We start from the raw sequence: 27,822 nt of genomic DNA on the forward strand, positions 1-27,822 counted from the left end.
ATATAAAGATCAAAAATAAAAAAATTCATGTAAAAATACACATATTTTACTTTATGTAAAACAAAAATATAAAAATCACAAAAATTGAAAAATAACAAAGCAAGTTTTTTAACTTATTTCGCATACGATATATGTCTATAATGTTGCCATTTATACAAGAGCATTTGTACAATTTTTTATTTAAACCAGACTCAAAATGAATCAGCGACAAAAAATTTTACTATCATTTAATCTTACAATAATATATATCTTCAACGCTATTCTTTTTCTTGTCCATTTGCTATGCAATTCGAATCCAAAATGTAATAAAACGCTTTGGAAGAGGGTTCTTTTTGTTTACTTTAAGAGGTTTTTCTTGTTTGATTGTATAAGATCCATTACAAGCAAAAGTCGTATATTGCAAATCTAGCATGGGATATGCATAGCTTATGTATTAATAATTTGTGTTACAATTTAACCTACTCCGTTGAAAAGTACAAAACAGACATTTTATAATAAGAAAATCTTTAACATTTCCGTAAATTATGTAATTACTCATCGAAAAGGCAAAAATTGAACACTTATAAAAATTAGAATAATTTTTATCAACTGTCGTCCTTGTTATAGAACAATAGTCCTACACCTATTCCATTTGGAATATTTCATAATCACATAATGTTTAATAAATTTCTTGTTTCTTCAATAGAATTACATAACTTCAAACATAAATTAACTGCTTTTGACGTTTACGATTACACTATACAAATAAGAAAATCAATCACTTGATTAACTTCGTACAAAGACAATTTGAAATAGAGGCACTACTGCAAGCACGCCTGAACCTTCTCGATCCACTCTTGTGCCGTTGTTGCGTCGCCTGCACAGAAGTTGTATGTCCGGCGATTTGTGCGAAGCTGAGACAAATAATTAATGTATTTTTAGGAACTAATTAAAAATATAACTGGAAAAATCAATATTAAATTTACATCGAAAAATGATTTGTCGTCTGTCTTTTTTCCAGGTGCTTGTACAGGTGTTGCAGGAGTTACAGAAACAACTTCAGCAAGATCTGAAATCAATGTTGAAAAATTAATAGTAATCAATTTTTTTTTAATTTCCAGTATGTACCTATGTAACCCTTGCAGTTGGAATCTTCCATTGCGTCATAATATCTAAGTTGATGTTTTATTGAATCTAGAACAAACCACCTTTGCTTCCACCCCTTAAGTAGCGCCCCACGTTTGTACAAGTACCCTTCATGCGTTCGATTTTCGGCTACATTACTAGAAAATTGTTCATAATATTGTTGTGATGAGGTTTGTAAGGTTGTGACGCCTAAAACAGAAAAAAAGTTATGAAGCAATTATTTGAATAAAACTTTACAACGATCAAAAGTAACAACTAGTACTAACTCGAATTAACGCTTCCGTTATCACCTCCATTACGAGTGAGGGTGTGATTTTGTACATTCTCCGACCCTACCGTCTTGTATTTGGTGCAATTCTTCGACACGGAATCGGCACATTTTTCATGGCATACGTGTCCACAGTCGACGCATCTAATACCAGCTTTCACAGGACCCCACAAAACCCCAGAGCACGCATCACAGTGCGTTGGTGTGGCTGTATCCAGTCTTTCAAATCTGGATGAAAAAAGGTACTTTTATCAATTTCTTTCCGAATTTATAAATTCTTAATTATTGGTTATTTTGTCATTTCCTACCTGTGAGGATGAACATAAGCCGGAGAATTTTCAGTTCCAGTCGCGCTACTTCCAGCAAGTTTTCCCTTGAGTAATAATTCTAATGTAGAACGTTTATGAATTAATCGCCCGTGATGTCTCACGAGAGCTGTACTAAACGATGCGTGTCTCTGCAATGAATATTCATAAAACCACTCAAGTGCAAAACTTAGAGCTGATTAAATTAGAATTTTGAAAACTCACCGTTAGTGAATCAGTGTTGGGCAACTCAAGCTTGTCCCACAACACTTTCCACTTCTGAGGCAAGTGTCCCAGTTCCGTTTCAAGTTTGTGAATTTCCTCCAAAAGATGTGTAAACTGATCGGGAACCATCGAGTTAACGCTGTTGTACCCTTGGGTAACGACTTTTCGATTGCTTTTAACGATACCATCGGCAGCCTCTGCTTCTTCTTCTTGTTGTGAATCCTGCTGGAGTATCTCGAGATCATAAGCCGGTCCGTGGGCCAACTCCTCTTCCAAATAGTAATTCCAAATGTCCAAACAAGAAAGCTCCGATACCGGACGAAGAATCGGGTGCTCGGTGTTTGGAGTGAACAAGAAGTTGTAAAACAAAGGACACCTTGCATGCTGCTTTTCTATGTAATCGAATATACTCTGACCCAAGTTGGGTACGGCATGCGTACCAGCCAATCGTCCACCCGGATAAATGGTGTCGTCATCACTACCGGTGTCCACACCCTTGTGATGACTCGTGAGAGAACCGCGTTTGTCTTCGACTGCAGTGATTCCACACTCAACTCTGTCAAACTCACAATCAAGCAAAAAAGTCCTAAATCGGCAGGATACCGAGTGATACGCGAGAAACTTCAAGTAGTAATCATTAAATTCGAAAGCAAGGGGAAATTGACGTTGGATCTGGTGTACGATATCGAGGAATTGAAGAAACGTGGGCGTGAAATTAGTCGTTTGCGAATGTGCTGCAAGATTACTGCGGTGGCCGAACCGATGGCCAAAACCAAGCCACTCCTTTTCGATGAGCGTGCGGAAACCTTCGATTGTGCGATAATGCGGATCCATGCATATTTGAGCGACCGAGCATACCGTAGCTGTGGTGTCCCAACCATCTTCTAGACATACTGCCACAGAAGAGCCTTGTAGATCCATGAGATCTATTACTGCACCAGACAACTGCATCAAGTTTCGCAATTGTTGCAACCACTCTGAACTCTCGATCAATCTGAAATTCAATGAGTTCATTTGTTAAAAAAATATCACCATTAAAAACATTTGATTTACGTACTTATAAAAACTTGAATCCGGTTCTACACTAGGTGAACTTGGCACACAGGCTCTGACGAGTTTTTTGAATGCGGCTTTAGTATGCCTCACGTCGTAAAACTCAACTGGAATGAAGTCAGTTTTGGGCGCCGATTCAGCTTTGACACCCTTTAGAAAAATCCAATGATAAACATTAATATATTTCTTAAGTAAAGTTGGGAGCATTGTTCTGACGTAGTACCTTCATATGCGACTTTTCTCCAAGAATGTACAGAGCAGCTTTTTGAAAAGTATGAACACATTCGGTGCCACTATCGGAATCAGCAGAGTGTCTCACGGTACCTCTTTGATTCGCCGACACCAAAGATGCCTGAGAATTGTGCCTCTTGTCCTTTAAAGATCCCCACCTACCGAAATTGTTTGGACCTTTACCTCCAGAACTGCGTGCAGGTAAGAGAATGCGTGCGTTAAACGATAGAGTGCTAAGAGCACAAAGCTCATTCCCAGAAAAGAAATAGTTTGAAGCAATTTACCCTAAAGTTCCCATGGCTTTGTTAAACGGATTCCGCCGCGACTGCTCTGGAGTCGCGTTTCTATCTTCAGCTGCCAATAAAAGCGAATCGATGCTTAATGAGCTTTCCGACATACCCCATGCTGAATTCTGTCGCAATATCGACACCGGAGTATTGGCGACGAGAGCCGTTAAGTATTTTTCTTGTTCTAGCGTCGATGTGCTTTCGGATGAGCTTGCTAAAAATATTAATCCTCATCGTTTAGATACATTCTGCTTATGATAGGAAATTTATTTGAATAAAAAAGATAAAGCACCTTTGAGATTTCCAGCAGATGTCGGATGAGCCTTAAGCATACCCATTACGCTCTTACCATGATATCCGGCACCCCTAATGATCAGTGCTTTGGTGCGCGGATGGCGCCAAGTAACTATAGGAATTCGATTATGTCTGTAAAGTCTACAAAACCTACGAATGCTCTCGTCAGACACGGAGGTAGGAACTATAAATAGAGCAGGATAGCTTCGGCATATCATATAGGCACAATTAACTGACGTCAGTCGGAACGGCTCGTTGCGTCGATTGTTCTGCGGGCCGTTTGAGCATAAGCCAAGACGATACCAGTCGCGCACGTAGCTGCGCTCAGACAGTCGTTCCAACGTTTTGGCATCTGTCACCGGTGGAACAACGATCCCTGGCATTTCAAATTCATCGACTACAACATGAATGATGACAATTCATGAGATGACTAGAAATAAAGTAATGGACACGCGCACGCGCTGAGTTGCGTGACGTAACTCTTACCGCTTAAATCATCGTCGTGGCTTAAATCATTATTTTCTGTTATTGGCAAACTCATGCGACTGGGAGATGTCATGTATTTATTGTTACTAGTGAGATTCATGTTTGGCAAAACGTATTTTTGCCGTTTCGAGGATTGCTTCGGCTTAAAGCCGGCCTTTCTTGCTGTATTTAAGAGAGTTTTTTTTGCAAAACCCCTGAAAAAAATTTTGAGATGTCAACAAAACCAATTTTTTTTTTTTTCATAATGTAGGAGCAATTTTGTATAACTTACTTGAAGGAAGCGTGCTTTTCTTTGTCTTTATTGTGAGTTGTGGGGGTAACCAGTACTTGTCCGCAAAAAGCAAAATGATGAAAAATGTGTGGAGGATTTCGAGCCTTGTGAACCAGTTTGCGCAGAGTTTCGATATTTTCAGGCGTCACTTCTTCGTCAAACATCAATTTAATCAACTGGAAGGTGCACGAACGTAATTGGAGACCTTCTTGCTGACATTGATCGATTTGAGCCAAGTGTGGTACGGGAACTCGTTTTTCTTTTGTCAACGAAGTCACCGGAAAAGCTCGAACGACCATCTGTTCGCAAGCTACGGAAAAAAATGGTATTTAAAAATGAGCGATTAACGAATAAAAAAAAAAAAAAAAAAAAAACACAGTAAAGTATAAAAAAAATTACCAAAACGGTCGCAGGGGATTCCTTTGAAAACGATCCTATAGTTCGTGAGGAATATCGCTCCTTCTGCAGGTAAGAAAGGCGGTGTCCTTGGAGGACCACTAGAGCCTTCTTCCCTGCCATCAGACAATAAATATACGCGCAAGCCATCCATTATGATTTCCTCTCCAGGCAACATATTGGGTGTCAATATTTTCGGCTGATAAAAAATGTTAAAACAATAAATTTTTCAAATAGTAAAAGTGATAAAATGAGTTACCGATACAAGTTAAATAAATCTTACCTTCTGAATGGGAGGCAGCCGTTTGCTTTCGCGGTGCACAGCTTCCAGAGTTTCGATGTGCATATGAACGAGACCCGGTACCATTTGGTGAAGGCACCTGACGTGTTCGGTACTTACGCCGCCCTCGGTGCATACGCGATCGACAAATCTCGAGACCATCCGAATAACCACGCTACCCATTTCTCCAGGATCCGTTTCCTCAAAACCAGACTCTGCGTCACCGCTGTCACTAGCTACACTATTTGTTATGCTGTTGCTTGCTCGCTCGTCGTCTAAAATGTGTCCTTGGCGATGATTCTTGGCTCCCATGTCTAATGGTACAAGTAGATTTACCATTCTGTTGGCATAATGAATAGCTTGACTGTAAAGTGTACTTTCTTCGCTGGCGATTAACTCTCGCTGCTTTTCCTGACTGATAGAAGAGGTTATTCGCATTTGTTCTGCAGCAATTTCTAGAGCTGACGCTTCCTGACTTCGATAAAGAAGAGTCCTATCCCTGAATGACAGTTCCTTGTTGTCCCTTGGACTCGTGGGACTAAGAATATTATCATTCAGTCTCATCAGATTGTTATCACTGGGTACATACAGACGTTTGATGTCTTTCTGTACATCTAAATAAAAAGCATCCTCCCAAAACTGCTGATTCTGCCACACTGCGTGCTCTTGGATGCATGTGTAAGCAAACTGAATAACTCCAGTGCAGAGCTTTCTGCAAAAAGCAGCAGCAAGTGGTAGTAGTGCTCCAGCTACTCCATGCTCGTCCATCGACGAGTCGTCCTGAAGTGCACAATTCATAAGCCTTACTACGAGATCGAACTGTTGGTGTTCCAGCATTGCTTTGTTGCCGACGACATGTTGCGATAACTCAGCACAGAGTGCAAGCCTTGCAGCTTTGCTTTTTAAAGCGCGGAGTACTGCAGGAAAGGTCTTTCGTGCGTCCGATATCTTGTTTTCAAAAATGCAGTTGATGCAACTACGCAATACTTCGAGCCGGCGTGCTGAGTTACTGACCAGATGGCGGGTTTCGTGTGTTATTGATATGTGTGGTCCCACTGGAACGATTCGCGGCTGAATTGGCCTTAGAGACGACAATCTAACTTTGAGATTGCTTTTTGCCAGACCTTCGTCAATTATGGCATGTACCGTTTCAGGATTTATGCGAGGAAGAGACGGCTGGTGAATTCTCGCAAAAGCTCCCTCAGGAGGCTTTAGAATTTTCTGAACATATGGCTGAGGATTGGGATTTTCGTTTGTGTATAGATGTTGTGCCAATTCTTGAATGTGTGTTAAGATTAATCGATGATCTTGTGCTTCCTGTTTTAATAGATCGTTTAAGTTACTGTGTAATTCATCCCAGACATCGCAAGCTCGCCACGGTGGACCTCTTTCAGCTACAAATGAAGTGAAAAACATGCAGTCCAACACTCGCGTTGTAAAATCACAGTCTGTCAAGTTACGTTCTCCGAGAAAAGCGGCCTGTAAAGATAATTTTCATTCCTCGTCAATTAAAGAATTATTACAATTTGTAATAGAGTTGAACAATGATTTACTTTATGAAATGTTATAACTGGTTTAGGATGAATGCGAATGAGCGTGAGACAGCTACGATAACCCTGTAAAAGTTGAGCAAAAGTTCTCATAAAAACGGCGCGTAATTCCTTGTCTAGCATTGGCGGGTGTGGTGCTCTCGTTGCTAACGGTGGAAATGCATAATCAGCGCAAGCTAATTCTGGCTGCAGCACTGACGATAATGCGTCTTGCATTTGTGACAAAAGTGGTTCCGGTAGCAGGGAGAGTGACACACTATCAGGTACCATGATCGAACCACCATCCAAATCCGCCACAATAACATCCATCTGAGCACAAATTTAATTACTTAAATTGATAGAGATTTTTGAAAGAATTTTCGTAAAGGTAATCTGAGATTTACCAATTCAGCTACTTCCGATTTTAGAGAGCTATGCACGCCCATTATAAAAGGAGTTGGGGTGCTCAAAACTTCGACTAGAGCAGCTGGCAAAAGTGGAATGTATACGTGATTATAACGAAATGGATACATCAAAGCAATAAGTGCTCTACAGCCTTCGGTTAATCGTGAATAACTCGCAGAGTGAAACAGAATCTTGTGTTCTGTCATAACAGCACAGAATAATACCAACACATTGCGAATACCTAGGAAAAACAAAGCATCAGTGATACGATGCTTTTTTAAATACATCTGACGTCATGCCAGTGATGATTATTAACCAGTTACTTACCCAACTGCTGAAATAACAAATTAACGCTAGTGTGAGTAATGGGAAGTGAGGGGCTAATTGGTGGTTGCAACGCTTGTCTATCACCGGCACCAATGCTAAAACGAACTTGTGGTCCACCAGCTGGTGGCACTTGTATGCATCCCAAAATGTTGCCAACAAGAGTTTCTAAGGGTATTCCGAGATTTTCTATGTAAACCGTATAAATAATGCCAAGGCAATTCTGAATGTTGAAAAATTAAAAAAATTAACTACTAGCTCCAACTAACAATAAGTATTCAAGAAACTTTAATGTTTTAGAGATACATACCCGAAACGTTTCAATGTAATCTAATCTAGATACTAACACCAAACATTTCGGAGCATACATGATGCTGTGATGGGCAACAGCAGGCAAGGCTTTAACGACTAAAGTTCTGCTATCTCCATCGACAGTGTCTTCTTCTTCATCCACTGGTTTGCTTGGTGTTATTGAAACTGTCTCGTTGAAGCACATACAGGCACAATAATGCCTGTTTGCGTCTATATCTGTCAATATCGAGACAAAGAACCTTGGCTCTTGCCTCTCCGTGGAGAGAGCCCATCCTTGAGGTTGACAGAACTGCAGTAAACAATGTAATGCATGAGAATTTGATGAAAGATACCTAAACATACGGTTTCTACACACGCTTCAACGATTGAAAAGCTTACCCATTCTATTCCTTCGATGAATGGAGTGTCAGGCCAGTCTTTTTCCGGAAATCTTTGTAAAATGATTCCACTACTTGTACCACTCCCTGATGAAGAAAAACATTGGTATTTAAAATCGAAATGACAACGTGCAAGGAATTCAGAGTTTTCGGTACTTACTCTCTTTTTCATGATGGTATCCCACAATGACAAAGTAATCTGCCAACCGAGACATCTCGGTATACTCGTGGGTACTCATCCCACATAGAATCTTGTGGTATCATGCGGACCTGCAGCAAGCGGTAAGCCTCAAATCTCTTTGTTTTGCCAAACAATCGACTCGTAGATTCCAAATCAACAGATGTCATGTGTTCTATTGCCGTTGCTGCCGCTCACCCAGCCATGACAGCTACATATGCTGCTGCTGCTGCTGCAACATGACGTACTTATACTTAAACTCACTGGCCTGGGGCATTGTCCTGATCTTGTTCTCTCTTTCTCTCTCCACCGCTCGATCTCGTCTTTTGTGCTCCTCTCTCTCTCCCTCCGTCTTATTTACTTCTTCTTCGACACTTCTATCACGTGTGTATACGCAGGCAAAAGGGGGTACACTCACATCAGGAGCAGAAAGTATCAACTGTATCAAGTAACGATACTAATGATAAACGATTAGTAAGGTCACCCTCACATTGACAAACGCACGCACACATACACACGGTTACGCTGTCACGCGGAATGGAAGCTCGACAAAACTCTAGTGCTCAGCTCTACCCATGAATGCCGTGCAATGTGCAGTAAGTAACAGTAATTAACAGTTCACTGGTTGACAACATTTATGATTTACAAATTGTCCCGCGCGCACTCATCAAGGGAGCCACACCCCGAAACAATGAACATCATATCAAGTCGCCGTCAATCCATAACCCTTCCGGATGGACGACGGGTACATTTTACTTTGACAACGCCGTGTCGAGATTTAAATACGCATAAAAGGGCTGATAACAAGTTCACAGTATAGTATAGAAATTGAATAATATGGTCACAAGAAGATGATCGAGCGCTAATGTAATGAAAGTATTAGTCTCCGTCGACGATGCTGTTGTTGCTGATACGATACTGATTAAACAGATGCGCTACCGCGCAGCATCGCAAGAACAGAAAACGACAGAAAAATCCTCCCCGTAGCAAACGCCACCTGTAAACATCATGCGGACAATTTTAGAATGATATTTTGCGGAGCGGTGTCAAGAAAATAATATGCTAAGGATGGAAAATTTATTGGATTTACAACATTGTTGTTGCTATTAACAGACTTACTTACACACTGTGCACTTTACGGATATTGAAACAATGAATGGATGCTAAGTAGGTAAGTGATAAGAAAAAAAAAACATTTTTAATCTTCACGATGTTTTAAAGGGACAGTAATCATTGGAGCTTCCTCTACGCAACTATTATAATTTGATCAAATCATCTGATGTCCCCCATGAAACTGTCCAAATAGGTATAAAACATGCCCAGTATGCCTACACATGTTTATAACAAATTTATATCAGCTTGCATTAGGCTCAACTCCTTACTTCTTTACTTTGCTTTCTCTCGTACCCCTACGAATTGACATCAGAGTAAAAAAATAATACGTAAAACAACGTGGTTTGCCCTGCTGAGGGCCTCTGATACATTTATTTATTGTATGTCTGAAATTTATTGAATTTCTGTCAAGCCTTGAGTACAATATAAATGTAATGCCTATAATTTATATACATTTATAATAGCAAAAAAATTAGATATGAGTTTTTAAGATAACAAGGACTGCACACAGGTTTCTGGAAAACCTTTAGCAGTTTTTATGTAATGCTACCCCATGCATAAAATATACCCCTTACACCTTGTTTCAATAAATAAACTACACGGTTTCTTCAACAGCTGCATCCGTATATTTTTTCTTCGTTTTTTTCTTGAAAGGAAAAATAAAACGCTTCAAGTATAGAGATACTTGAAGATTAAAAAAAAACAGCGTTGGAGCGATGCTGCTGCAGTGTCTCTCTCTTTAAAGTCGATCTCTTTCTTTCTCTCGATCCATGGCATAAGGTAGGTATATCCACGAAACTCATCTTTATATAGAGAAATATATACCTACTTAGATAGGAGCTACTACTTGTAAACCTCTCATTACACAATTTCAACTCTATCGCGTACAGGAACTAGGAATTTTTGACATTTACTTAAAGAAAAGTGTATACTACAAAGGCGAGTTTGTAAAATGTTGAGATCCAGATGAAGAATTCGACAAAAAGAGATATTGATTCCATAAATATTGCTAAATGCTAAATTATGAAGAATTCAAAATATTTTGCATATATATAAAAAGGAAAAAAGTAAAAATTATTTCTCTGGGCCAAGTATTGAGTTAAAACACATCAATTATCTTCTCTTGGAATTGGATGATAAATACTAAGATATGTAAAAAAAGTAATAAGAAAAATAAGACAATGTAATCGCCTAAAGAGTAAAGCTTTATTTATCTTATACTTATTTTTTACGACACACATCTGCTTTAAATGTTTTAAAATTAATTTTAAAATGATCGTCTCAGTAATATGGAAATCTACTAAAGTTGTTGCGGATTCTAACTGAGTATGAAGGTTTTCGTATGGATTAAAAAAATTAAAATTGCATATAGAAACAAATATAGATGAGGATAATATTTACAGCATTTTATGCGATCTATGTAATTTTATTAGTTTCAGTATCTTAAAAATTACATGAAAAATCAAACTAGTTATTAACAATAAAGATCATGTATAGCGGAAAAAAATTAAATTGCCAAACTTACAGTGAAATAAAAATTTAATCAATTTACGTAACTATTCAAAATTCAGTGGACGATTCGAGCATACGTAAACATAAAGATATGCTTTATTTAATGTTTATTATTTTGGAATAAAAACTCTATAAAATTTTTATTATTTTTGATGATTACGTTTTTTTCTTTTCGTATCTTTTTTTTTTTTTTTCCCAAGTACTTTTCCTTTATAAAACAGAAAATAGTGCATTCACAAACTTTTTTTTAATTATTTGAATCACTGTTTATACCAAATTTCGAAACAACCGTCTATTATTGGTAATCAATGTTGTAAGTGCATCATAAACACACAAGTAACTAGTGTTTACCATGTCATAAGACAGCCTTGTGTATTTTTTAATTTACAAAATGGCAATGTTATTTGTAATTATGAGGTGAAAAGTATTAATATCATACATTAATAATTATTGCTAAAAATAATTACTATTAGAATAATGAAAATAAAATTAAAAATATAAGAATGACCAGTAAACTCTGAAAAAACAATGAGAAACGGTGTCGTATAACATTATATAATATCCGATTAAATTTACAAGCCGTCTCGTTACTTTACATATTTTCATTGAGTAGAAACGATCAATGACTCATTCGATTGATAACTAAAAAGAATCATATTTAATACTAATTTTTATTCTCAAAATATGGTGGCTTTTTGACATCACAATGAGCGTTTGAATCTTGCGCAACTGTCACTTTTTGATTGTTAATTTTCTTTATTTTGTTGAAAACTATGATTATCAATCACCAAACAGTGATGGAAGAAAACAAAAAGAGGCATGTAATTTCAAAAGATCGCGAGTTATCATCATTTTCAGATTATTTTAAAAAAATGGTCGATGTATGTATTCATTAGATCTATTCAGCTGAGTTGCTTAACAGAATAATTCGTGTTATTTTTCACAAGCTGTCATGACCAGGAAAAAAATTGAACTTAATTAAACCAAGTAAAAAATTAACAATCAAAAGGTTCAACAATCCACGCTATAATTTCTCAAGGCTTTTGTTTTACCGAAAAGCTACGGCGTTATCACCACGATTATTATCACGCGACAAACTTCAACGTTTTTAAGTAATTAAAAGTGCTGCCACTGGCCGGATGCGCTATTCGAGCTCTCAGTGGCCCGAGCGATGGTCTCGTAGAGGCCGTGGCTGAGCCACATCTCGTTCAAGCGCTGATACTTCTCCGGGCAAAGCTTGAGCGGGTTACCCCTGTGCAAGCCCTGATCCGTCTCGCCATACTCATCCAAATACGGAGGACAGCCGTAAGAGCCACGATACGGGCTGCGAAGGAAGATAATTTCGCAGTCACGTACGCGCAGAAATACACCGACGCCGGCTCCGCATTGGCTCGCGTGTTTCGTGCACGCGCCAACATTGGCGTTGTTGAGATCGGTTTGACAGCAGTAGCTCTGGGAACAGAGCATGTGGCCGCATACGAGGCACTTTGTTGGATTCCGCGAGTCCTCTTTGTCGCTGTTCGGACAAGTGAACATGGACACCTGATTCATGAGTTCGCTGTAGTCATCCGGCAGCTCGACCAGCCGATTTATCTTTAGAGGCTCGCGAACCGCCTTGTCCTTTTCAACCATGCCCGGATGCTTCGACCACTGAACAGCCAACTGTAGGACTTTGTCAGAGTCGAACAGAGAAGCAGAGCTCTCCGGCAGGCCCAAGTATCGGCATATATTCTCGTACGTGTCACCGCCTCGCACGGTCAGCTCCACCGGTGCTGGAACGTCCGTCACGTAGTGAAAGTAAAGAATGCAGCAGCGTAAGAACGGGCCGCAGCACTCTTTAACCCGCTTCCAAATTTCAGCCAGCGATAACTTTCCGGTTTTAACGTTGAGAGAATTCAGGAGCGCAGCAAGCGCGCTATGGTCAGCGATCTCATCGGTCTTTTCCGTTACGTCGGAGTCGATGTCGTCATCAATATCCATTTTTTCGTCTTCTTCGAAGTTGGAGAGCAGGAGAATTTTGACGACTAGAGCGGTAAACACGAGACGCACGGCATGGATTTCCGCAATGTTTCCCGTGATGATCGATGGATTGTCACCGTTCGCGCTGAGCAAATTTGCCATGGAGGAGATCAATGTGACGATCATGCCAAACGGGTCCCAGCTCAAGATGCTGTGGTCGCAGCTACTGTTTTTATAGTCGAGAAGACGGGATAAGCAAGAGAGAGCAAACTCGGCGATATTTTCCGAACAAACTCCAGTCGGGGACGTGGACTGAGTCGATTTGCTCGGCCACGTAGCACCCACCATGGCTGATATCCTCGCGAGGCCTTCAATACTGTCCCTCTGTCTGGATGACAGAGCTCCGAGCAGTGGCTTGTCCGTTTCTCGCAATAAAAATTCGATCGCGTGAACGGTGTAAGCCGTAGATTGCCAGGCAAGCAAGGGCACGCGAGGGTCGCTATCGTCGGGATCGCATTTCAAGCCCTTGGTGTAGGTCGTTTGAGTGAACAGCTCGATCATCTCTATGAGGTTGGTCGACAGTTGAGGTCCGGGCTGGCTGTACAGTTTTAGTAGAGCGTCACCGAGTTCACCGTGGGATTTTATTGCTTCGATCGGACAAGACACAAAATTCGGCCGTGTCTGTGGAGTCTTGGCCGCTTCCGCTTCGACTTCTTTAAAATAGAATGATTTTTTTTTTAATCATATGAAAGAACAAAAAACAATTTCTTAAATGTTAAAGATATTAGATAAAAGAAAAAAATATTACCTGGATTTTTTTGGGAGCTGAGTTTACAGTATCGGCAGCTCTCATCATGCGAACTCACATAATCATTGTTCTTTTCATCAGCGCCCTTGCACTTGCAAACTGAGCTCATAATATCGAGCCATTGGTCGAACGTCAGTTCTGGCTGTTCTGTAGGGGTTGGCTGGAGCAGACCGATGGACGGTAATAGTGGCATAACGGTATTACTGAGACACTCGCACAGTGGGCAAAGATACTCGTGTTTCTCGACATCGAAGCTAGCTGGTTGTCGAAGTCGGTACGGTCGTCGATTTTCCTTGGTAAGCACGTTATCAAAGTGTCTTTGCCAGCAAGCTGCGTGCATTACATGGCCACAGGTACTCGCGTGCGGCGAAGCGCCCAGGTGTGACGACAAGTAAAGCGACGTCGGCTCTGTTTTACTACGTTCCCGAGGTGGCAATTGGCACAACACCGTCGATTGTTGAACGAATGCCGCCAACACTAAAGCAGGAAGATCTGCTTTGACGGGCTGATTTTCCTGACACAGAATGCACGTGAAGGATTTTTCATGACAAAAACGGTTCGTTTGTCTCGGGCCAAGAGCGACCAATGTTTCGTCGAGACTCTCGCTCAGATCCATGGCCGAGCCTCGCTCAGTTTTAACACCACTGTCTAAAGCCCCAGCTTCTTCAAATAGTTCGGCATTTTTATTCATAAAATGTTTCTGCATGGCAGCCATCTGAGCCATTACTTGGGCTCGTTTTTTCGCTGCCATTTTCATGCGCCATTCTTGGCTACCTGTAAAGAAATTTAATTCATTGGTTAATAGATTGGCTAGCTCGTCAATTATCCAAATAATTTTTCACCTGAACTTTTGGATTCTTCACTTTTGGTGGGCTCAGGTGAAGTTGATTCGGTTTTGACTGCGTTAGAACCGGTCACCTCGCTGTACTTTTCAAGCACCCAAGTCAATAAATCTTTATGTGACTCGATCCTTGGGCTGCTGCTCACACTCTTGAGCAACGAATAAATATCCCATTGGGCTGCTCTTTCGGTGAAATTCAAGAACGGGTAGTACCCAGATTCTTGTTCTTGCAAAGCATAGCCAATCAGATGCAAAACCTTGTGTACTTGAGCTTCCGAAAAGCTTCTGGCCTTGAGATCCAAGGTACGAGTGAGAACAAGAGAGATCATCGACAACATGACGTCACACTGCAGCAGATTAGTCACCAAATTAAACATTTCCGTGAGTCTGGGTAACCTTGGAGGCGGACAACATTCAAGCTCGTTGTTAGCCTTGCGCCTTTTACGCTGTGCTTCCTCAGATTTGCTCAGTTCCTCCTTTGTGTAGTGATAGAAGAATACATTGTACTCGGAATAACATTCAGGTTTGAGCTTATATACACCTTTGCCAGCTGAGGCGACTTTAGGCTTAACAAAATCTGCGACCTCGTTGATTACGCGTTCCATTCCCGTCTCGTGGTGCACACCCTCTGGTAAAGTTTTATTCAGTTCTGAGTGCGACATTGGACTAATGCACAGTTGCTGAATTATCTCGTGCTTCAAGCAATCGTCTGGCGTCACTTGACCTACTCCCGGCATGTATCGTTCTCCGATTATTGTTATAAGAAGTCCTGAAAAAATTTTAAATGTTAGAAAAAAAAAAAAAAAAATCTTTGACCGTTTTTTCCAAATATGCTGCATAATTGTGACATACCCAAGAATTCTTCCACGAGATTAATAGTCTGACGGATGCTATCCTCTTCGCTTGTTTTGAGAAGAGCACTCTCGAAATCAGTTTGAGCCCAATTGACCAAATTAAACTTGTTCAGTATGTGAATAATAAATTCATTGCTTTCTATAAGAGCTGCTCCAGCCTGAAGCAACACAATATCTTTGTCAAGCATCTCTGTTCTGCACTTGACATTGTGATAGAAATACAATTGGTGAATAAGAGAATAACCGTTCCGCCTCCACATCTGCGCCTGAACCTGAGACACCATTGCCTGGGCTCTCAGCACCGGTTCAATGAGCTCTTCTATCGTGGCTTTGCTGATTATCTCTGATCCCTGGAAGCTCAGATTGTGCTTCTCAAGATGGAGAAAGAGTCCAGCAAGGAACCGCGAGAGCGGCAGGTGAATGGATACCGGCTCGGTCGAAACGTCATAGTGTATACAGGAGGCACAGTGATTGGCGACCTCACGGAAGTTGATGTGCGCTTTGCCCGGCTGCTCTTCTAGCTTCTGCAGTACCAATCTAAAAGCTCGAATCAGCACGTAACTGTCCGAGCCACACCACTCAAGTGCCAAACTTATTACAGGCGATAGCTTGATGTGCAGATTAAATGCAGACTCCCATTCTTGCTCGTACTCCATGTGCTGTCCAACCTGGCGAACGACCGCGTCCATCCATTGCATCATGTTTAGCAGCTGCATTAATCTCTGCATGCCATCCAGAAATCCTCGACGAAGCTCGTTTGTCCAAGTTTCTGGCTTTGCACTAAGCAGATAACGAAGATCATAGAGGATGTAGAGAGCACGTTTGAACGCGTTGTTTGGACTATTTCGATCGAACTCGAGCTTGCCGTGGGGGTTACACCTGCACTGAGACTCCGAGATGAAAGTGTTGAGCAGCTTGTGCAGTGCGTCGTGCTGAGCAATAAGAAGATGGGCCAGGGTGGGCACGGTAAACAACTGAACGGACATTGAAGCTATGGAATAGGGATGATCGTGATCGTCGTTGATAAAGTCCTTGAGCACGTTGCCGTAGTTTTGAGTGAAAACAACGGCCAGGGACTTTTTGTTCTCGTACTCGGTAAGCATTCCCGAGATGAAGAGCCGATGCCAGCAAGCTCGCGCTGATTTCCACAGCTGAAAGTCCCTCAGGAGTATACCCTTCAGAATGGGAAGGTCTGGATGCTTGGCATTGAGTACCACCTGACTAAAGATCGTTCGAAAGCCTTCGCAATGGCTGATAAACTGCTGTAGCCATCCCAAAAGCTTCATGGCAAAGATTTGATGGGCGACAACGTGTGCATGCTTGACGAGCACTTTGAGCGGTCGATTGTTGTGGCGAGACGTGAACTTTTCGATCTCTTGCTTGAGTTCATTGCAATGCTGAAAATCCGAACACTTTACGACCGCCCGACCTTCTCTGTCAATGTTTGAGACGTATTCTATGGCTTCTCTTTGCGTGCATGCGATACTACGAGTCAAAGTTACGATAACTTGGTCAAACGTATGGGACTCGTCGTTAAACAGTACAGTGCAATAGGTGTCGTTTTTCGAATACAAGTCGTCCGTGGATTCTTTAACACACAGGTCGGCGGGGAGACCGGGACTGTGTTCCATTGAGAGCAAGTCGTAGCAGTACTTCAGTACAGCCTGGAACGTAATTGCTGCTCTCTCGGACATGTCATCTGGTAGTCGATTCGATGGAGCATCTTTCACTTCAATGCCGACCAAGTGTATTTTACAAAACGGTTCCTTTTTCCAAGCTTCGACGTCACCGCAGTCGCAGCAGCCGCCACCGATCGAAATTCCCATTTTGTATTTGTGATTTTTGTGGGCAGACTGTTTAAAGCAATCTACGCAAAGGACACAAGTTGAATCCATCCCACACTCCCTGCAGCTATACGTAGAATCTCCAGTTTTGAAGACTCTGCCGCATATTGACGGAGGTCTGTCATTTTGATTGAGCTGCTTCAAGATTTCCCTGGGATTTCCATTGCAAATGAATTCTTCTAGTGGATCGTACAAAGCTTCTTGGGCGTCTTCCTCATCAAAGATCCATTCCAAACAGTTATTGGTTGGTTCTAGCCTGTAAATTTTTGGAACCCAAATCCGCCAATACTCTTTGAAGTGAGTATTGGACAAGATTCCTTGGTCCATTTTTTCCATCCATACTTGAACTGGGGATGGCGAATCTTTTATGATGGGCATTGTCAGGGACAATTCCACATCTGCAATGCTGTGCCCCTCAGGGTCCTCACTTTCTTTACTCATCTGTAATTGATCATGCAGAACAGCTGCTTACTGAAAACAAAAAAAAAGCAAAAACTCATAAGTATATATTTATAAAAAAAAAAAAAAAAAAAAAAAAAAAAAAATCGTCGTGAAATTCATTTTAATCGTTTTTTTTTTTTCATTCATCTGGTTTTTAACTGGAGTAAAAAATTTTTTTTTTTATGCTCACAAACACTGTTAAATAAAATAAAAATTGTAAAATAATCTAAGCTAAAAATAGATTTTTTTACACTTATAAAGTTGATATGACAAAAGATAATGGGAAGAAAAAGAAGTTGAAAGAAACATTATTATTAGGACAAAAGTGAGACGGAAATACGCTATGAATGAATACAATACAATATTCAAAGATTGCAAGAAACAGTATTGTTCTTTGTTTGAAAGAACAAAGTAAATATAAGATAAAAAAAAAACATTGTAAATCCGTCTTCACAATGGCAAGCAATTATGTATTCAGTCAAACTATTGAATTTTCTTAATAAATATCACAATGAATCGACGTTGGGATGAAAAAAAGAAAAAGCAATAGAAAATCAGTAAGGTAAGCAGCTGAAGAGGTACTTATAAAAAAAGAGAGAATGAGCAAATGATGTGGTGTGGATGATGATGAGGCAAGAGGGTGGGAGGGAGAGTCAAAAAAGAAAAAAAGAGAAGAGAATGTCTCATTTAGGCGCACATTGGATTCTTACCAATGCAAGTGCCTATTTTTAGTAAGTCTCGACTTCCAAAAGTGTAATACACTCACCAGTCGTGGCAGAATTGCACGATGACGACGCCGAAATCCAAATGCAAAAAAAATCCTCGAGGATTAGATTTGTTCTGCTCTGGTGCTGATTATCAAAAAAGAGAGAGAAAGATAGGCTAACGAGAGAGAGAGAGAGAGAGAGAGAGAGAGAGAAAAAGGGCAGGCAGACTGAAACGTATCATAGCGAGCGCTGCCCTGGTTTGTTGATCGTATATGTATAGACGAGAGCTCAGCTGTGCAATAGAAAAAAATAAAAATAAATTAAATAAAACACACACGACAGATTATGTGCTCCGCAGTTGCGAGAATATAATATAGACTAAGGCTGAGCTCTGAATTTGTGAAATTATACTGTCAGTACCTATATATACAACGCGCAATATGGTTTTTCTCTCTCTATAATATATACCTTACCCGCAGATGACAAAATGTTTACTGAACTTGGCTGACAGTAATTTCAGAGTTCGAACACTTCTGCACAAGCACTAGAGCTCAAGTCAAGAGAGGGAGAGAAAGTGTCTCTTTCTCGGGGAAAATCTTTATTCTTACGACTCTCGTCGTCGCGATGATGACGAGGGTGACGATGCCAGCTGCTGCTTCGCCTCGGCCATCCTCTCTTTTTGCCTCTTTTTCTCTCTTTCGCGAATCCTTTTCTACATATCCTACCTCGCTCTCGTGTGCACTAACATGGACAATGGAACGTTTTTAAAGAGATCAGAATACTCCCTTTCTCTTTCGCTCAACATCAGCAATTATAAGCATCACACCAGCTGAGCAAGTTATAGGTATGGCACGTAAGCTTATATATACTTACTTACGCATAAAATTCGTGTAAGTAGAACTCACTGAGTACTTAACAAGTAAGTACCATCAATGACTCCCATGACTCCGATTTGCAATTATAGGTAAATATTACCTATACTACTCACTTTCAGACTGCACCTGCAGTACGTTCTGCAATCTGCACGTTGCACACACACAGTGCACACGACAACAATACAAGTATACACAATATGGCTCTTTTTTTCATCTTGATACTTGTTTTCAAATATACCTATAAGTATGACGATTTACCCCTTCTCTTCTCTCTGCTCAGCTGCGCTTTGTCTTTCAACTTTCAAGTATACTTAGACTTCTTTCAAGAATTCTCTGCTGATTGATTAATCTGTGCAGCTAGGCGCTCTCTTTTTTTTTTTTTTTTTTTTTTTTTACATGTTAGGTGGAGTTTGATCAAATCAGATACAGTGTTTGTGTAAAGAGTCACAAGATTATTAGGTAGGAGAGCAGAGCAGAGCAGCGATTTGTTTTTCCATCCGACGACGAATCTTTTATCTTTCGCAAAATAAGCGTAAAGCGTGAACCGTGAAGCTCTCACTAATCTCACACTCTGCCACTTCGCAATCGCAATCGTTTTACTTACGAAAGCGGGGGTAGGAACAACAGAGAAATATTTATTGTAATACATATATATAAAGATACATACAATATGACGAAAAACAAAAAGAAAAAAAAATTTGCCTCAATAGTTTATAATAAATGTTTACAACTTTTGTAAAATTCATTATTTTATTTATCTTTGGGAAAAGCAAACTTTCAATCAGAGTTCAAACCACTAGATTGTTGAAAAACAACACCATTGGTGCTTAAAAATGGTTTTGAGTTTTTTTAGGTATACGTATATATGTATATCTTTGCTGTGATTGTGCTGGTGCTACCCACCCAGCATACCCAGCCCCCAGCCCTTGCGCGCTTTATGCGAATATTTTATCTTGATAAAGTTTTGGAGAAATGAAAAAGAGGAAACTTGTACTATTAATAAAAAAAATTCTCATCCTACCTTTTTCATACTAATGGCATAGGTGAACGAGGTGAAACTAATATACGTTACATAATGCGCTTACTTTTAAGTTATATCTCAACAGTTTCAACGTCAACAATATTAATCATACATTAGAAATTTTTAGTACTGTTTGCAATTGCATCTTGTCATAAATCGAAGAGTTTTCTCAGGACTAGGTAAGTATATAAAAATTTTACCGATAAGTAAATTCTTTTGTTTGTTTAACCTTACTAGCAGACAAAATTTCAAATTGAAATATGACAGAATTTGGCGCTTTTTTACTCTTTATTTCTGCTCCTGTCCGGTGTGTGTGCGGCCTTCGCTTTTTGGCTTGTCGATGAGTATCGAAATCTAACCTAGTTTATTTTAAAATATATATTTTTGATAATTTATTTTCTTATAATTACTTTTTTTGCATAATTGTCATCTTGCAGGGCTATCGAACATCCAACTAAAGGTTCACAAGATTATTTGCCATGTTCAAAAAGTAACGTTTGTATTTTTCAAATGTCAACAATATCGTTTGCCATTGGGCATTGACGTGAATGTATTTTAAAACGATTGTTTATATTTTTGCCAAATTTATTAACACAGATTTGACGAAAAGGACAGCGTCTCCAGTGTACAACAACTGAAAAGTTCTGTGCAGAAGGGAATTCGTACAAAACTACTGGAGTCCTATCCACTTTTAGACAAGTACATTGATCAAATTTTGCCCAAAAAAGATAACTTCAAGCTTGTAAAATGGTTTGTTTATTATTGATTTTTTTGAATTAAAATATTCATGGTAACAAATTAAAATGTCCTAACTGCTGTAGCCACGACCATATCGAGATTATAGTGAACAGTGCTGGAGAACTGCTATTTTTCAGACAGAGGGAAGGAAATTGGATGCCGACTCTGAAACTTCTTCACAAATGTATTTGCTCTTTTGTTTTTACTATTCTGGTGTGAAAATTCCACTTGCAAGTATACATTTTAATTTTTGTTATGTTTTAGTTCCATTTTTCTTACCACTGCAGCAGGTTGACAAAGGTGCTATTAAATTTGTTCTAAGTGGTGCAAATATTATGTGTCCTGGGTTGACTTCCAAGGGAGCTCGAATGACACCAGCTGAAAAGGGAATCGTTGTTGTAAGTATTCAAACAATAGTTCAATCGTTGGTTACATGTATGAACAAATATAAAGTTAATTTTTTTGTTAATTAAAACAGGCTATAATGGCAGAAGGAAAGCAGCACGCCTTAGCAGTTGGAACAACAACATTATCAACAGAAGATATGTGAGTGTAGATTATGTCAAAATTTAAAGAGAAGCAAATTTTTTTTTATAATTGTATGTTCATTTTCAGTGCCAAAGTTAACAAAGGAATAGGAGTAGAGAACTGCCATTACCTGAACGATGGTTTGTGGCAAATGAAAGCTGTGAAATAATTTATAACGCAAAAATTTTATAAATATAATTATTTAAGAATAAACAAGACTTTTACATTAAAAAATTTGATGTTTATTTAATGAAATCTTGTGATCGCAACATACAAGTTGCTCTGCATATATTTTACATAGAGGTTCGTTGAATTTGCCAATCTTACGTACAAGTATAATATATTTTATGACAAAGTAAACAAATGAGATAAAAAAAAACTCAATGAGAAAACCAGTGACTTTTTAGCTGCAAGAAGATGCATTATTTACTCTTTTGGAAAATACACATCTTACAAAAATCGCATCCTCATTATTGTTCTTACTTATCACTACATATCAATCTTATGTAATCTACCTGATTTACTTTACAATTACACCTAGTTAAATAATAGTTGGACGATCGTCGATCAAGCTGGTTCTCCTCAATCAACGTCCCTGTGATAAGTAAGTCTCGGGATGAGGCCATGGCGTTCAACCCGAGCCCGATTTGCCATCTGTCTGGCTATCCTGGCCTTCTACTGCACCCTGGCGTTCGCTTTCACTGTGTACCGAAACAGGTGGATATGTAGGCGCACCGCCACCTTGCTCTGAGCTGTTCACCGCACCGCCTGGAGCCCCACCCATGGCAGGATTGGCACCAGAAACATCTCCATGTGGACTTTGTGGATGGTAATGCGGACTGTGTGGTCCGTGTGGACTATGCGATCCGTGTTGGTGTGGTCGTGCCATCGCATGTGGCGGGTACTGCGAGTACGGTTGATGGTAATAAGGATGCGAGTACTGGGCATACGGTTGATGATACTGTTGCTGAGGATAGCCATAGCCAGGATGAGGTGGTCGCGGGGCCAGAGGTACGGTCTGGGGCTGTTGGCCACCAGGTGGCTGGTATTGTTGAGGGTAGCCTTGTGCGCCTTGCATCATACCAGGCGGGGGTGCGTGACCTGGGGGCGCACCAGGTGGTGGGTGGATTGGAGGATTTTGAGGCCCTTGATGCGGAGGCATCGAATGTCCAGGAATCATTGTTGATGGTGGCTGGTGAGGCGGCATTTGATTAGCCGCGGCGTTCGCTGCCGCCACTGCTGCAGCAGCTACAGCTGCGGCTGCTGTTGTGGACGGCACTTGAGGCATTTTGCCTGGTTGTGGGGGACCTGACATAAATTTATCCAGATAGTGGTTAAAAATAAGGTTTATTAAAAATAATAACTTTTGAATGCGTACTCACCTGTAGGCATATTTGGTTGATGTGGTGGTATTTGTGAATAAGGAGAACCAGATATTTGCGGTCCTGGCATTTGTTGTTGTGGGGGCATTTGCTGCTGCTGCTGCTGCTGCTGCGGAGGCATCGGCTGTTGTTGAGGGGGCATTTGTTGTTGTTGCTGTTGTTGTGGAGGCATCTGGGGTGGTTGCTGAGGATGCATCTGTTGCGAGGGTATTTGCTGTTGTTGAGGTGGCATTTGTTGTTGCTGAGATGGTATCTGTTGCTGCTGACCCATCTGCTGTTGCGGAGATGGAGGAATTTGCGGTTGTTGTTGTTGAGAGGGTATTTGCTGCTGACTAGGTAAACCTAAAAAATGTTTTCTCTTTATTACTTCATTTCAATTGCAGAAAATATTGAAATAATGGTTATTTATATACCTGTTGGCATTTGTTGTTGTCCTTGAGGTGACATTCCTTGTTGATTAGGAATTTGCGGCATTTGTTGTTGGGATTGCATTTGCTGCTGCTGCTGTTGTTGTTGTTGTTGTTGTTGTTGTTGTTGTTGATGCTGCTGCTGCTGCTGTTGTTGTTGATGCTGTTGCTGCTGCTGAGATTGAGGTCCTTGTTGTGGGGGCATTTGAGGTTGATGCTGAGAGGATAATTGTTGTTGCTGGGAAGGATGTTGCGACTGTTGTTGACTTAGCAACTGCTGGGAAGGCATTTGTTGTTGCTGCTGAGGAGGTAACGGTGACTGTTGGGGTGGCATCTGCTGCTGATTAGGTCCTGAAAGTATCACTCCGTATTATTGAGTGTACTTGATGCAAGTTTACAGTAGATTATAGCTTTGATGTCATGCAATGGTAAGTTTATGATTTTATTTATCAATATTTATAACATATAAAAAAATGTTAACGTTGTTATACCTTGCGGTATTTGAGATGGGTGAGGGGGTAGATGGTGCTGATGATAAGGAGATCCTGAAGAATGCAAAACTTGTAGATGTCAATTTGTGCAATTGGTTTTATAAAAAAAAAATTTTCTAAAAAAACGCTTTTTAACTAACCAGTCATTTGGGATTGCGACTGTTGATGTGATATTTGTTGTTGAGGAGGCATTGAAGGTTGTGCTTGCATTTGTTGCTGTTGCTGAGAAGGCATTTGATGCTGCTGTGATGGTGACATGTGCTGTGATTGTTGTGGGGGCATTTGTTGGGGAGGCATTGATTGTTGATTAGGTGGACCTAAGATGCATATGAAATGAAATGAAAAAAAAAAAATTGCAAAAAATTGAAAAATGTTCACGAATATGAATTACCTGTTGGTGAAACCTGCTGGTGCGGAGGAGGCATTTGTTGCGGTTGAGAACTTGATTCACTTTGTGTAGGAGGTGGATGCATCGGTTGTTGGTGTTGTTGATCATGAGACATTTGCTGCTGGCCAGGTCCTTGCTGCTGACTATGTGGGCCACCTGATTTTACAAGACCAATTATACATAAATTACGATACTTGATAAAAAAAAAAAAAAAAAAAAAATGTTGAATGACTCACCTGGTGGCATTTGCTGCAGAGCTCTAGATTGTGGAGGTTGAGGAGGCATTTGTTGCTGTTGAGGAGGCATCTGCTGTTGCTGTTGCTGCTGAGGAGGCATCTGTTGATGATGCTGCTGCTGATGAGGCATTTGCTGTTGCGGAGGCTGAGGGGGCAACTGTTGGGGTGGAATTGGTTGTTGAAGTGTAGGTATTTGTTGCTGATGTATGGGCATTTGCTGCTGCGGAGGAAGCATTTGCTGTTGAGGTGAAGGTATTTGTTGTTGAGGTGAAGGCATTGGTTGGGGTGGCGCAGGCATTTGTTGCTGCTGTTGTTGATTCATAAGACCCGGAGGAAGTTGGGATGGATGAGGTGGCATCATTTGCTGTTGATTCATTTGCTGCTGTAAAGGCATTGACTGTTGGCCAGGATGTCCTGAGAATTTAAAAGTTTACAATTGAAAATTATTGATCTCTTGGATACGAAGATTTTTTTTATTCTTACCTTGTGGCATTGGTGGATGAGGCGGCATTTGTTGTGGAGGGCCCTGAGGAGAATTCTGGGGAGGACCTTGATGAGAAACTTGAGGAGCGGCCTGAGGAGGCGGAGGCTGCATTTGATGAGGGCCAACTGGTGGATAGTTTGGTCCAGGTGCTTTTTCAACAGGACGTGAATCTGGCTTGTTATCTACGCAAGGCGGGGAAGGAGTGCTTTTCTTTACTTCTGGCTTATCCACCTCCATAGGAGTCTCTGAAGATTCGCTATCTTTCGCCTGTAAATTTGTTTATTGTCATTATAACTGCAAGATGATTATACTCATTTAGATGTAAATATTTATACCTCCGATGAATTTTCTTCATTCACGGATGCAGGAGTTGGAGTTGGAGTCGAGTTTGGCGTTGACTCAGTTGATGGTGGATTTTTTGAGCGACTGTCTTCAGTAACTCGTAACCTCTCTCTTTTCAACATTTCATACTGCCTCTCAACCATTTCATTAAATGTATCGTCGTCAACTGCTGGCTTGCAATGCTTTTTTAATTCTTCTTGAAAAACTTCGCTCGTCTCAATGAATTTTCTTTTTTTAGCTTCAAACTTTTCTTCAATTTGCTGTAGTTCAGCTTCAAGTTTTTTTTGATGCATAGTTAATGATTGCACTTGTCGTCTTAAAATTTGCATTCTTTGGGTCGTTACTACCGAACGAACATCAGGAACTACGGTATCGCTAAAAATATCATTAATTAACCGATGATTTCGTAGAAAACGCGAATATGCCACATGCTTTACAGAATATCCATCATCTTGATCTGAAAAATGATCGGTTGTATAAATTTGTAATTAAATGTTACTAATCAAGTCATAGCATATTTTTTACCATCTTCATCCTCAGCTGCCAAAATGTCAATCCTTCTGTCTTGAGCACTTTGACTTTTACTACTACTCGAGGATCGTTCGTGAGTTTCGCGTTCGTCGGTATTTTGTTGGGCTGCACACAACGCTGCATTAGACACAAAACATATTATACGTCTAATTTTATCTATGTTTTTAGCCAAATATACAAGAAACTATGTATTATGTAAAATAAACATGTTAATGCATCCCTACTGAAACTTAATTTAAAACGATTAAAAAAAAAGAACAGTTGTTGCACGTACACGTTATATGGAACATAAATTAAGCAAGCACACGGAAAATTTACATTTGTTATGTATGTATACATGTATATATACAATGGACAAAACCTAGAAACTTAATGAACAATGACATTAAAAGCTTTGACATACCGGATTTGCCTCTGTTTTTGGCTGCTATGTAAGCTAAATATGCTGGTGAAGCATGATAAGTTTTTAAGCTCTTGTCATATTCGATCTAAAAAAAAAAAGAAATAATGAAATATAAATTTTGCAGTAAAAGTTATTATTAATTACCAAATTAATAATTTAACATACTTTTTCAGCTTCGTACTCTTCTATGAATTCTGTTTTCTCGTCTTCAGGTAAATCCCTCCACATCTGGCCAATGATCTTGCCAATTTCCCATAGTTTCAATTCAGGGTTTTGTGCCTTAACTTGGTCCCAAACTTTTCTGCTGTACCTCATATACGGCATAAGAGGTTTCTCTGGAGGTTTTGGTGGTTTTGGCAATTTAGAGTCGGCCTGAAAAGAAACATTTCAATACTACAATGAATGATACCAGTAAAATGAAAAATACAAGATTACGGGAATCAAAACATACCGGAGTATTCTTTCCAACTTTCTGAGGTACAAAACCTGGGTGTCCATGAGCAGTTTGTATAAACGGACTCTGGTTATCTTTCTAAAATGTGGTGCAGTAAAATTCAGCATAATTCGTACATGCGGTAATGCATGATCAATCAACAGACAAATATTATTTACTACTACTTACACTAGAACTAGAACCTCCACCACTGCCAGATGCTCTGATCCTTTCTATAAACCAACAAAACAGACATCGGATAAAGCCGTAAATATTATCAATGATAAAAAATTGCGGCGTAAATTAATTCGTAAGTAATATCTCACGGTTTGTCGGAGTGACGATGTTGGAGGTGGCAATGGCCACTTGTTTATAATTAGCAGGCAGGGCCATGTCGATGAGTGCACAAGTCACCGAATCAATTAGATCATGAGTTCCTCAACTTTTGGCCGTTCTTTGCATGTGGAACAAGTAGACAAATAGCAATCACACCGGTGGACGCTTTCTGCGGACGTACACAGGAAGATAGACTCCACTGACTGAACTGACTCTCAAGAGTCCAGTGTTAACCTCCGAACGAAGCGGCGTCTTCCGCTCCCGCTAGAATAATTTGTGCTTCGTGCACATTGACGACGATATATACGGAACACTTGCGGTACTGCGGCAGTCACCAACATGTGTTCCAAATTTATTTTCGGGTAAAAGATAAATTGCATCCTTGCCGCAAATAGCACAGACAACGTCAACTTTTTATATTAAATCCATTTGAGATTAGTTGCGGCTGGTTTATAATTACGGTGCTGTTCACATAAACATTTTTTGCTTAATTCAATGTGAACGTTCATATTGAAAAGGGGGTTCCACTGTTCCGGTAAACTCAAATTGAGTGAAAAGACTGAGCAGACCTATACCTCTTTTTCCATCAGGCAACAAAGCCTATGGTCGCAACTATGTCTGACAGAGAACACAGTATAGGTCTGCTCAGTCTTTTCACTCAATTTGAGTTTACCGGAACAGTGGAACCCCCTTTTCAATATGAACGTTCACATTGAATTAAGCAAAAAATATCTAGCGGTCTTCATTTTTTCGCCTTCGCCTTCCGTACTGTGATCTGATTGGCCGTCCCCTGCATTCGTGA

The 27,822-nt window shown here is 40.1% G+C and overlaps 4 protein-coding genes across 4 annotated transcripts; 1 reads left to right on the forward strand and 3 right to left on the reverse strand.

Annotated features, from left to right (window-relative positions):
* Positions 1–377: 377 nt before the first annotated feature.
* Sbf (SET domain binding factor) lies at positions 378–9,247 on the reverse strand. The gene is made up of 20 exons (XM_014353369.2): positions 8,329–9,247; positions 8,170–8,255; positions 7,790–8,080; positions 7,483–7,702; positions 7,155–7,396; positions 6,775–7,080; positions 5,225–6,700; positions 4,945–5,140; positions 4,546–4,855; positions 4,275–4,468; positions 3,787–4,185; positions 3,492–3,708; positions 3,200–3,398; positions 2,981–3,126; positions 1,924–2,917; positions 1,702–1,850; positions 1,392–1,621; positions 1,108–1,314; positions 966–1,048; positions 378–893 (listed from the first exon to the last, which is right to left on the reverse strand). Exons 1-20 carry the CDS (start codon positions 8,405–8,407, stop codon positions 801–803), a joined length of 6,117 nt encoding a protein of 2,038 aa, XP_014208855.1. The 5' UTR covers positions 8,408–9,247; the 3' UTR covers positions 378–800.
* Positions 9,248–11,623: 2,376 nt separating this feature from the next.
* On the reverse strand, positions 11,624–18,628 carry Ubr1 (Ubr1 ubiquitin ligase). The gene is made up of 5 exons (XM_014353509.2): positions 18,485–18,628; positions 15,432–17,748; positions 14,581–15,348; positions 13,739–14,512; positions 11,624–13,643 (listed from the first exon to the last, which is right to left on the reverse strand). The coding sequence occupies exons 2-5, from the start codon at positions 17,716–17,718 to the stop codon at positions 12,088–12,090; spliced, it is 5,385 nt and encodes a 1,794-aa protein (XP_014208995.2). The 5' UTR covers positions 17,719–17,748; positions 18,485–18,628; the 3' UTR covers positions 11,624–12,087.
* A 1,761-nt stretch (positions 18,629–20,389) lies between these two features.
* MCTS1 (malignant T-cell-amplified sequence 1 homolog) lies at positions 20,390–21,815 on the forward strand. Its single transcript, XM_014349437.2, has 7 exons — positions 20,390–20,500; positions 20,759–20,811; positions 20,919–21,071; positions 21,143–21,243; positions 21,324–21,457; positions 21,538–21,605; positions 21,675–21,815. The coding sequence occupies exons 2-7, from the start codon at positions 20,801–20,803 to the stop codon at positions 21,754–21,756; spliced, it is 549 nt and encodes a 182-aa protein (XP_014204923.1). The 5' UTR covers positions 20,390–20,500; positions 20,759–20,800; the 3' UTR covers positions 21,757–21,815.
* Positions 21,807–27,353, reverse strand: LOC106636897 (Brahma associated protein 111kD). The gene is made up of 15 exons (XM_014349448.2): positions 27,011–27,353; positions 26,874–26,917; positions 26,703–26,783; positions 26,417–26,623; positions 26,252–26,336; positions 25,843–25,965; positions 25,311–25,774; positions 24,975–25,242; positions 24,492–24,905; positions 24,259–24,411; positions 24,008–24,184; positions 23,868–23,921; positions 23,383–23,727; positions 22,970–23,311; positions 21,807–22,895 (listed from the first exon to the last, which is right to left on the reverse strand). The coding sequence occupies exons 1-15, from the start codon at positions 27,075–27,077 to the stop codon at positions 22,219–22,221; spliced, it is 3,501 nt and encodes a 1,166-aa protein (XP_014204934.2). The 5' UTR covers positions 27,078–27,353; the 3' UTR covers positions 21,807–22,218.
* Positions 27,354–27,822: the final 469 nt, after the last annotated feature.

Source organism: Copidosoma floridanum, unplaced genomic scaffold (genome assembly GCF_036245765.1).
Source record: "Copidosoma floridanum isolate Cflo_tuat_1 unplaced genomic scaffold, Cflo_Japanese_pri ptg000007l, whole genome shotgun sequence".
Taxonomy (NCBI): Eukaryota; Metazoa; Arthropoda; class Insecta; order Hymenoptera; family Encyrtidae; genus Copidosoma; species Copidosoma floridanum.